Here is an 11,409-nt window from a genome sequence, read left to right as displayed (position 1 = left end):
TTTTTTTTTAATGTCAACTGGAAGTACTTGCCTGTCATTAAATCCATTGACTATGGAAATAGAGCCGTAGGTGGTAAGCGTACTATATTAGTAACAGACTATTTATTCTAGTATTGATGATAATAAAATTGTGATATCTTATAAATCATCATCAATACATATTATAAAACAAAGTCCCTCGCCGCGTGTCTGTCTGTCTGTTCGCGATAAACGGAAAAGCTACTGCAGCGATTATCAAACAGTTATCACCACTCGATAGGGTGATTCTCGAGAAAGGTTTTAATATATAATTTTTCAAGGTTTTGTATTTACTTGTGTGTACATTAACGATATTTGTTGATGATGTCGCGAAAACATGAGCCGTCTGAGAGCGTTTAACGAAAATGCTGCCTAAAATCTTTGAGATGTAACAAAATAATATATGGGGGAAACGTATATCTTATATCGGTCTACAAAAAAGTCCGCGGTGGCATATGTCTATACCTTAAGGATAACATACTATATCCATTTTACAACTTCTAAAAATTGGCATTCCTAAAGCGTTTATTGGAAAACTATATACATAAATACGATATTAAGTCTTATCAAAATAAATTACTTCCTTTTCAAGCCGATATCAGTATCTGTAAGTTACTTTTTAAATCATTTAAATCGTGCGTACCATTTGAAAGTTATCATAATAAAAGTTTAATAATTGTCAAAATTAAACAGGCTATTTTATATTTTTAGTAAAGAGCCCTTACGAGGCTGGGGCTGGTACCTATTATACATATAAAACTTATATATGAAAACACTAGTTAAAGTAGTATTCACCCCATGATCCTCATTATCAATGTGTACACTGGAGGACAACTATCAATTCGCAACGTTATGAAGGCAGTTTCATTTAATTTTAATAATCTAGAAACTTACTTCCCCTTATGTCTTTTACAATTTTCAAAATAACACAACTTTATTACTGCTGCTAATTGTAAGAGCTAAAACCGCCTAAACTTACAAAATGGCGAAACAGTCAAGTATAAACGGCGACGGTCAACATCATATTCTACTGTATTCAGATAACAAATCCATATGTAAGAAAAAAACACAGATGTAGGCTAACTTTTCTAATCTTTCACCGAGAGGAAGAAGGAAGCGGATCACATCGTCCGGTTGGAAGGATAAGATACACCAAAAAGATGAAGGTTCCCTCGCGAAAGAGCATTTTTTTACATTTCTTTAAATTTTCGTCTAGAATAATACGGTGATTACTTACAAAATTATTTTTAAATGTAAGTAATGCAATGCCATTATCGCTTTAATTTTTTTATGAATAGAGCTATTGTGACGTATGTTATTGACACAAGTTTGAGTTTTATCCCGTGATATGAAATCAAAATGACGTAATTGACAATAGAACAGTCAGTATTTGAAGGGCAATGAGTGCAATAAAGTAATAAAATAATGTAAAAAAAAGAGGATATACAGTATATTTGGCTCATAATAGCTATGCTGTAATGTAATAAACAACAACAAAAACTTATAAAATTGACCACTTCCCTTTCTTGTATTTGATAGAATTACATATATTATACCGAAACAACCCACATAAGTCATAACTAAGGCCTCGCTTTGTCTTGCATAAGTATTCGTAAGATAACAGAGACCGAGGACTTATTAACGTGGTTTGTCTATGGTCACTTGTATAAAATATTAAATTACAGGAAATATAAGTACATCCATTACCATAGATCTTCGTTAGTAAAGCTGACAGGAAAAAACCAAATTTAAAAAAAATGAAAAAGAAAAAAACGGAAAAGGAAATTTTGACATTTTTAGGTCTCACTAACACTGGCTAACTTCTCGTCCAGTCCAAATAATCGGGAGTATTTAATGCATTTTATTTATATTGTTAATAATATAATAATATTTACGAAGGTTTATTGAAATTTAAGAATCTGATATATTTAAATGAAACTAGTATTATTCGGATTTACTACGCGGATTTTATTTTAATTTATGGCAACCTTTTAATATTCGTTCTGGGACTTTCCGGATTCTCTTTGTACGTTCTTCTTGTTTCATACTTATTTTGGTGCATATATAAAGGATTGACGCTCTAGAATTACATGAATTATTCTATTTCATAGTAATTATTAGAATACAAAGGTACAAATTATTAATTACAGTTATCTAAAACACGCCTTAGCTTTAGCACTTGTTACTCACGTCAAATGTCATTTGACTCGTTAATATTTTGAGATATTTATTTAAATTTATAAAAAATAGTGGTCAATTTTTGTTTTTAAGTGAATAATACATAATTCCTGTCTTTTAGTGAAAATGTTTTGTCGAGTATGCGGTATTGTTGACGAGCATTACAATGAAAATGCTGATGTTCACCACGATGATACGCCTAAACACCAATGTAACTTGATTTTGTTGAACTACAAAATGAACAAGTAAGCAATCATATACTGGTTTAAAAATTGTGGTAGTGATGTATTCTCCTGATTTATTGTTTACTTTCTTCACCGATATTGATACTTCATACTTTTTTAAAATAACTATTATCAAGTAGTTAAACTGAAATCCTTATAATCTGACACTAAATATCTTATTTCTTTTCATTTCTTAGTTGCTGTTTTGAATTTCTGGAAAATAATGTTTGAATTACCACAATACACGTTTCCCATTTCATTGTTTTCATAAAGGCAACATTTAAAAATGTTTTAGGAAACACTTTTCTAAAAATAAAGATGGGATGATTATAATGTGCAGTGCCAAGAGTGAACCTCTCGATGATGCTACAGTGACAAATGTAGAAAGCACAGGCAACCATAAAATTAGGATATATGTATGTGACATTTAAACCATTCATAATAATATAAAATGATTCAGTAGATATATGTGTTCACAAATATGCTTAATTTTATGTGAAATTTGTTTTAGGTGAAACCAAAACAGAAAGCACAGTTTAGCTTCAGTATATCAAATGATATGAAAAATGATAATGTTTTAGTTGTTGGTATACAACTGGCACATCCTCAACCTCAGTTCGAAATGAACTATCATCCGTATCAGTTTGGTGAAGATCCGAAAGTTCTTAAAAAAAGTAAGTGTCATCATAATTGAAGAAACTGTAGATTTATAATTGGAATAAACAGTTAATAAAGTCTGGTGTTATTAGTAGTGTATTAAGTAAGCTGAAGTGAATGTTTTTTAAAATCCTATCTTTATCCAAATAAAAACCTTCTCAATCTACCTTCTATTTCTTTTAAAACTTAATAAATAATTTATTTTCTTCTGCTGCAAGTGGTTGTTGGTCTTGTTTTGCATGCTAGAATGAATTTACCATTTTTATATTTAAATATTTTTCTTCTCTTACAGAATCTTCAATTAAAGAAGATATTATTGTCAATTTTAAGTCAGATGACATTGGCCATTTTGAAATGCCCATTATGTTTACATTTGTTAAGCAAAGCAAAGAAGGCCAAGATGAGAAGAATCTAATTTTTATAAGAGAAATGGTTGGTCTGATAAAGATACATAATTAATGCCTTATTTGTATGAAATACCTGTCAATTTCTTTTGTTTTAACAAAAAAAATATCTTATAATTTACGAGGTTTTGTAATATGCCAAAAGTTAAAACAGTTTTAAAGTCATTTAAAAGTGCAGTCCTGTTCGGTTAGTGATTATAAGTTTTGTTTCAGGTGGTGTTTGTGCAAGAATGTGATATGTCAGTCACCAGAAATAAAAGTATTTACGACAGTGAACTGTGGGAAGGGGTGAAGCAAACCATACCATCACTTTTTCACGTGTATGTACTTTATGAATCAACATTTTAATGTCTTGAAACTATTATTGTAAGTTTTATTAAAGAATATATAAAGAAAATTTGCAACGGAATCCATTTTATAATCAACTGGAAACAAACTGTTTATTATTTAACATATCTATTAAAGAAGAAATGTACATTTTTAAGTTTAATATTGGTATAATCAGTTAAACATTTATATTCTAGGCCAACTGAAGTAGCATTTAAAATACCAAAGCTTCTAAAGATTCTTCTTCCCCGAGGCCTCGAAGAGAAAGCTCTAGAAGGTTTGCAGATTCCAGTGGGTGTTCAATTAGACCAATTAATGTTAGTTTTGGTTGGTACGAGGTAAATAACCACATTTTTGCTAATATCCTTTGTTATGACAAAAGTATGTTAGACGTTTATAGCGATTTTTTTATAGGGCTATATTCGATGAAGGTCCCACAAAAATTAACTACATGAAATATTTCCACCATTTACTTTGGTGGGAGGAAATAATCGCGAGGATAAATTTAAGGGTAACTATTTTACGATATCTAAACCGTTTATTTATTTAATAGTTTCTAATACTGTATTTATCTTATCACAGAAGTATAATATGAAGGGTGTGTATCTCAAAGTAACTGGCGAACTTTTAGTAATGGAGGTACCAGGTTTGGCTGAAAAGAGGCCGTCGTTGCTGAGAGGTGCAATACTTAATCCATATTGAATAATTACGATATTATTTGAATTATACATGCTTTTACTTATTTGTATATTTTTGTACAGGTGATTACGTCTATCTGAGGTCGCAAGAAAAACCTGATTTGGTGTTTGAAACTACCATTAAAGATATAGAAGATTGTTGTATCCAACTGGCCAACGTTGATGAGTCGTGAGTATTATTATTATATCTGTCAATACAAAGGTGTGTCTTTATTTTAGAATTTATTAAGATATTCTCATGTGTTGATTGAAGCTGAAATGTAAATTATCAAGGTTGAGCTCTTTATCCTTAGTAGATATAATATCGCATCTTATCTACAACAGTGGTAACTATCAAGATAATACGTATTTATAATAATAAATAAAATCATACTGTCTGCTTTTCAAAATAAAAGCTTTCACTAAATGCATATGAAACTATGTACGATACCTAAATGAGACCTGTAATTGTTGGTTACGCTATTTCTCCCTCAATTAAAGGGCCATTAGCACAATTTTATTATTATTTTTTTTTAATACTAAGAACATTGTCCTGAGGCCGATATGTAGCGGAACCTAATAAGGGTGGTAACTTGTCTCATAGATAGTTTTATATGCGGGCAAAGTCGCAGGCAGTCAAATCAACAGATGCGTTAGTGGCCATTAGTTAAGGCTGTGCATTAAGTATATATAAATATATTAAGACTACTCACTTATGATTTTTTCGGTATTTTATTAGGATTATCTCTGCGATAAATTTGAAAAGAATGTTAGGGACTCCTAGAAGTCATTGTATTATATTCCTTTTATCTTAATTCCTATTGGATTCCAGGTTCTGGGAATTCTACGGACCGGAGGTTGCTTTCAACGTCCGCTTCATCATGTCCCGTGTTCCAGTGGAACGTGCTCACGAGGCTGTGTCTCGTCTTTTCGAAAGAAAGCAAGACTGCCGGGTCTTCCCTGAGCCACCAGCCCGGAAGATACCCGCCACGAGAATCACTAAGTGAGATTTTTTTTTTAATGAAAAAGGTGGCATACGAGCAGACACGCTACTTGATGGGCAGTAGCCACCTTCGCACATTGACGTCCGCAACATATCTTATGTTGCGGAAGTCAATGCTCGTCGCCGGCCTTGGTTGTTGAGGAAGAGGGAGGGGTGGGAATAAGGAAATGGTAAAAAAGGGTGGGAACAGGGAAAGGGCAACCGTCTCTCTCTCTCATCGGACGAAGCGCAGCCATTAAAGACTACTTAATGCCGATCTTCTGTGAGAAGGTGGCATTTCCAGCCCATGTTCGAGCCGTAGTTACTTGACCACAGCTAGACTCTACTCTACCACCTTTAACTGTCCGTTGTTAATACAGCTTTGGTTTTGTCTATTTAATATTATTTATCAAAGCACTTGTTATATTAACCAAATCATACATTCTGTTTCATAGATTCTATAACAAACTTATATATAAGAACGAAGAGCAGAAATCAGCAGTGGAGCACATTGTATCAGGGACTTGTGGTTTGGCGCCCTACATCGTATTTGGACCTCCCGGAACAGGGAAAACAATGACCATTGTGGAAGCGATCGTTCAGGTACGGATTGATTTGCTTTTTCCATATAATCCTAACGCTACGTATATATATAAAACACGAACAAGAAATATTTTCGGTTTTAACTCTCCTGTGAGCCACACCTTCCTGCCCTGAACAAAATGTTTGTGGTCTAGTGATGTTTTTTCGTTATACCCACATTTTCTTATCCGCAGATCGTAGCACGCAATCCAAAGTACCGTGTTATGGTGTGCACTGATTCCAATATGGCCGCCGATCACATTGCTTTGATGCTGTTAAAATATAACAAAATGCTTAATATCAGTAACTTTCTGCTTCGGGCCAGCTCGCAGTCTAGAGAATGGTACGAATTCTACTTTTCATAACTCAAATATTAACTCTCATCTTAATAACAATGTAAATATTTTTATTACTTTGCTTTTGCTATTCTGTTTTTTTTTTAATTTCATTGGATAAATAGCAATACAAGAGAATAGTGCTAACTTGGTAGTTTTGGTATTAGCTAATATTTACGTAATGTCCTGTTCCAGGAGTGTTTTACCTTCAGGGTTGGCTGCTGTCTCCAACGGTACCAGTTACAGTACCTTCCACGTCGTCAGCAACGTGGAGGTCTCCAAGTATAGGATCTTCGTCACAACACTGTCGCATGCGGCTAAATATGGAACGTGAGTCCTTATTGAAATTATTATTACAAAATTATAAAAAAAATAAAGGCTGTTTAACGTTTTTATTAGACTAAAGATTAGTAAGCTCTGAAAGTTTTTTGTATCTGTTACATTTTCTTATAATGAGCGAGTCTAGAGGCCGAGTGTAATTTAACAAGTAATGTATGTATTAAATAGTCGTATTTAAAAGCCCTGTTTCTTACTAGGAATCGAAGCCAGGCTTCTCATAAGCTGCAGATGTCTCACCTGTTCATCGACGAGGCGGCTCAAGCTACTGAGCCGGCGACCTTAATTCCAGTATGCGGTCTTTTAGCACCAAATGGTCTACTAGTACTGGCAGGGGATCCACAACAGTTAGGACCCGTCTGCATCTCCAAAGAAGCCCGCGACAGAGGCCTAGGTGTGATTGCTATTTGTTATATAGATAATAAAATCTTTATAGGACCTCGCCCGCAAAAAAAAATCTTTTACAACATTTCCACTTCATATCCGAAGTTTTGTAAAAAAAATATCATATAAAATTTTCCTTCCATATTCCTTTAGTCATTGCCAAACGAATTTAGACAAGATCTGAAATATATATATACATAGCTAATTATTTTGATAAACATTGTTTTCAATAGGGCAGTCGCTGTTGGAACGCCTTAAGAAGACTCACGAGAATCTGTACACAGATCGTAATTTCATAACAATGCTCGTTAAGAACTTTCGATCCCATCCAGATATATTGGCGATCCCCAATGAACTGTTCTACGACAATTGCCTTCAGGTAATGGCTTATGCATTAAAAATTGTTCTACATTAAATCCAACTACCAAAAAAATTCAAAAGCAAACGTGTCCACAAATATGCTGAAAATAATAATAAAATTAAAAAGCTATTATAGAAAATATATTTCTCATAAATAAACTTGATCCCTGGATCCCTTTGAATAAAAATTCCAGAGCTTGTCAGGATGTATGAAGAATTGTAACTCTGTTACGCAAAAACTTCTCAACATATTTTTAAGAAACTATTATTTATATTGGAACTCCGTCTAGCTCCGTCTGGCTCCGAGCAAAACTGTTGTATTTTATATCAAGTGAAGTGACACAGACTATAGATGTCGCTGCCTCTTAGTAACCATATGTATCGTTTTAACACAGAACAGAGGTGAGCAAAAAGTCCTACATAATAAATAATAGAGACTTTTTTTTATGTCTACGCAGGCTTGTGCGGATCCAGATCCTCTGAGCTGTCGCAGCATTCTGGGAGAGGGTGCAGAGCGAGCTCTAATATTCCATGCAGTGCACTCAAGGGAACAAAGGATGGGCAACGCACCCAGGTATATTTAACTATATAAAATTATGCTAGAAAGTTAAGCATAACCATCTAAACTAGACTGATATCCCATGACTTTAATAGACCTCCGAGAACAAATTGGATATATAATTATATATTTCGGATATCCAAGGAAAAGCAAAGATCGTATCTTTATGTTCATATCTTTATATAAAAAAGGAGGAGGTTTTCAATATCTGTTTTTTTTTTTATTTGGCATACACTACACACACTGTTTGACAGGATCTGTTATATTTCTGTCTCTGAGCGCCAATAAGTTTATAATAAGCTGATAAAGCACATATACCTTGCAATATGTGGATACTCATTCCATTAGAAATTATATATAGGCATTGGATGTCCTTTCTAAATAAAAAGAAAATGAACTTAAATATGGTTCTATCTCTGTGGTTAAGGTAAAATAATATTAATTATAGTTATAATTTATAACATGTATGTCTAATGTTTAGTTCAAGAACATATAACTTTCACATACTTGTGGTATTTAAAAAATGTACAGATGAAGGTGGTCCAGAAGGTAACTTGAATCTTGATTTCAGTTACTTCAATGAAAAAGAATTGGAGATGCTGAAGAGATACACCAAAGCCTTGATTGAAAATCACAGTGTGTCTGCCAAAGACATTGGTATTATAGCACCTTATATAAGACAGGTGAGAATTGTTTGAAACACAAAAATATTTTCCATACATATTTTAACTTCACATTGACTTTAATTGGAGTTAAGTGTTGTATATAAACCCAAAAGTGGCTTGGAAATTAAGAGCGTTAAAGCCCTTGTGATGACGTCATGTAAAAAAATAATAATAATGTAACCCATATGCAGTGAAAATGTTTACAGATACTATTTATTATACAGCCTATAGGCTCAATATATTATATAATTATAGTCAAATCTATTACTCAATTTAATGTAAGCCAAAGGAGTATTAAAAAAAATTAGAATATATAAGAGACTTATACATTTCAGGTATACAAAATGAAAGGTTGGCTGACAAGTGTGGACTACTCCGATGTTGAAGTTGGAACTGTTGAATCATTCCAAGGAAAGGAGAAGCGAGTGATCTTAGTGTCCACAGTACGAGCTAACTGCAGGCTCCTGGATTACGACGCCAAGTACAGTCTGGGCTTCCTGGCTGAAGACAAGGTCAATATACATTACGAGATTTATATATTCTTATTTATTTTTATTTCCATTTGTACTAACCACACATGTACAATGTACATCCGCTGACAAAAAAAATTTATAATACATATATTGGCTTTGATTGGACTGACTTGTTATATCAAAGCTCATAAATAGGTACTAGAATTTGATGTTGGTGGTATATATTACTATATTATATTAATAATATTAGGTGATTTTGATGAATTTTGTTTAATTGTCGATAAATTTAATATTTTTTATGCAGGATGTTTAATGTTGAATATGTTTTCAGCGTTACAATGTAACCCTTACGCGAGCTAAAGCCAAGCTGGTTATAATCGGGAATCCGGCCTGTTTGACGCGCGACGTAAAGTGGAGGAAGTATATGTCGGTGTGTCAGCAGTATGGCACGTACTACGGCCGTGAGAACGAACAGCTGGCGAGGGATTCGCGGTTACTGATAGAAGTGGCCAAGACGAGGTTCCGGAAGTGCCGCCTGCTGGCCTATCTGAAAAAAAATGAAGACGAAGTGAAAAAGGAAACGAAGTTCCATAATGGGTTTAAATAATTGAAATAACATTGAAATAAATAACAATAATTGAAATAACAAATTAATCTTGAAATAACATTTTTCTATGACTGTTATACAATTAATCATACTAATCTTAGGGTTTAGAAACTTTTCAAACTAATATTCTAAAATATTTTTTATCTGCACACTATTCTGTCTGTTTCCTTTAAACATATAATATGTTAATAATGATTATTAATGGCTTATATGTTATATTTTATAATCTGTCTTCTTTTTTCTATCTTCTTACCAATTTTTTTCTAATGAAAGTGTCTGTCTAATTCATTTGTAGTTAAAATAATTGTTTTTATTATATAATAATGAGAGTAAGATTATTCTATTTTTAAATCCGAATTTTATATGTATATCATTATAATATAAGTGTAAATTTTTATTTACGGATTAGGGTTGGTAGTGATCTTTACCTACTATGATGGTGCTCAAGCGAGTTTCGACTGTCTTTAACATTATTTTTGTAAGGCTTATATTGTCTGACGATTATTATAGTATGAAAATGTCTATAAACTGTAGAAATCGTTTTTAATAGTATTTCTGTGATATAAATTTTAGACGGCTCCTTTTGGAATGAGGTAAAGAAAAAGAAATGACTATTTGGATATTAATATGATTATTTTTCTAATCTTTATTTTATATAAAATGTTTTATTTGAATATTATTTTCTTTTATAAATAAATAAAAATAATAAAATGATTATTGATTTTGATACTATATTATATATTGTAGAATATTATTACGCAAGAGATTGCAACTAAATGTGATAGCTGTTTTTCCTATGATTTAAAATGATCGGAAGATAATTAAATATAACATCCAGAGCATTTGAATCATTAGAGAGAACTGTTATAACAGAGATAGTTTAAGATAATAATTAGTTTTAAGTGACAATGCTAAGTACATCACACTCAATTTGGACATATATTTAAACATTCATTGATACTCTCGTAATTTCCACCAAAATAATACATAATGTTTAAATATAGTCACAATTGTGTTAGACTAAGCTGAATAAATTAGTAAGAGTTATCATGAAATGTGTTATATTAGTATTATTACGAAACGATTGATTTAATATTCATAATATATCGACATATATGTAGATTGACTTAGAACAGATTGCAATTATAACATTTGACCAGTATTTGGTTCCTTAGTGACCAGCCTTGATAAAAGCAAGTGTACACTAGACCTATTTGATCTTTGTGCATAAATAAATCTATGAAACTTTTAAAAGATAAAAAATATAGTGTACACATGGTTCAAAGATTGTCTATGACATTAAGTCCATACGGTTACAATGTTCAATTCCACTTAAAGGTATCAAATTATATATCAGTTTGTTTTTAAAAATATAAATATACAATTATACGTAATGCTATTTGACTGGTGGAATCTTTGCACTTGATTGGTATAATGCCATAGTATATTTTAACTAACCAAAATATATCTGTACAAAAATATACTGTAAATTTTAAGATCTTCGTAATAAGTGATTGTCACTCGAATGAAATAAAATATTTTTATAGAATAATTTCTTTATAAACTTCCTTTTTAAAAACTGATTAACGCTTTCAGCTTGAACGAAAAAGGCGATTTAAGCAGTAAGGAAAAAATTTTAAG

General features: G+C 32.1%; 1 protein-coding gene across 2 annotated transcripts; it reads left to right on the top strand.

Moving 5' to 3' along the window:
• The first annotated feature begins 2,036 nt into the window (after positions 1–2,036).
• On the top strand, positions 2,037–11,320 carry LOC116773025 (RNA helicase Mov10l1-like). 2 transcript variants are annotated; one of them, XM_032665386.2, is made up of 20 exons: positions 2,037–2,148; positions 2,318–2,441; positions 2,716–2,836; positions 2,932–3,094; positions 3,370–3,509; positions 3,695–3,801; positions 4,006–4,146; positions 4,223–4,319; positions 4,391–4,487; positions 4,570–4,675; positions 5,318–5,488; positions 5,923–6,070; positions 6,244–6,392; positions 6,580–6,714; positions 6,921–7,114; positions 7,338–7,483; positions 7,923–8,038; positions 8,595–8,706; positions 9,024–9,200; positions 9,493–11,320. In XM_032665386.2, exons 2-20 carry the CDS (start codon positions 2,323–2,325, stop codon positions 9,766–9,768), a joined length of 2,715 nt encoding a protein of 904 aa, XP_032521277.2. In that variant the 5' UTR covers positions 2,037–2,148; positions 2,318–2,322; the 3' UTR covers positions 9,769–11,320. The 2 variants fall into 2 exon arrangements, with proteins under 2 accessions (XP_032521277.2, XP_032521276.2); XM_032665385.2 differs by lacking the exon at positions 2,037–2,148 and having other exon boundaries at positions 2,208–2,441.
• Positions 11,321–11,409: the final 89 nt, after the last annotated feature.

This window comes from Danaus plexippus (genome assembly GCF_018135715.1).
Source record: "Danaus plexippus chromosome 18 unlocalized genomic scaffold, MEX_DaPlex mxdp_35, whole genome shotgun sequence".
NCBI classification, from domain to species: Eukaryota; Metazoa; Arthropoda; class Insecta; order Lepidoptera; family Nymphalidae; genus Danaus; species Danaus plexippus.
This window is presented reverse-complemented; position numbering and strand designations above follow the sequence as displayed.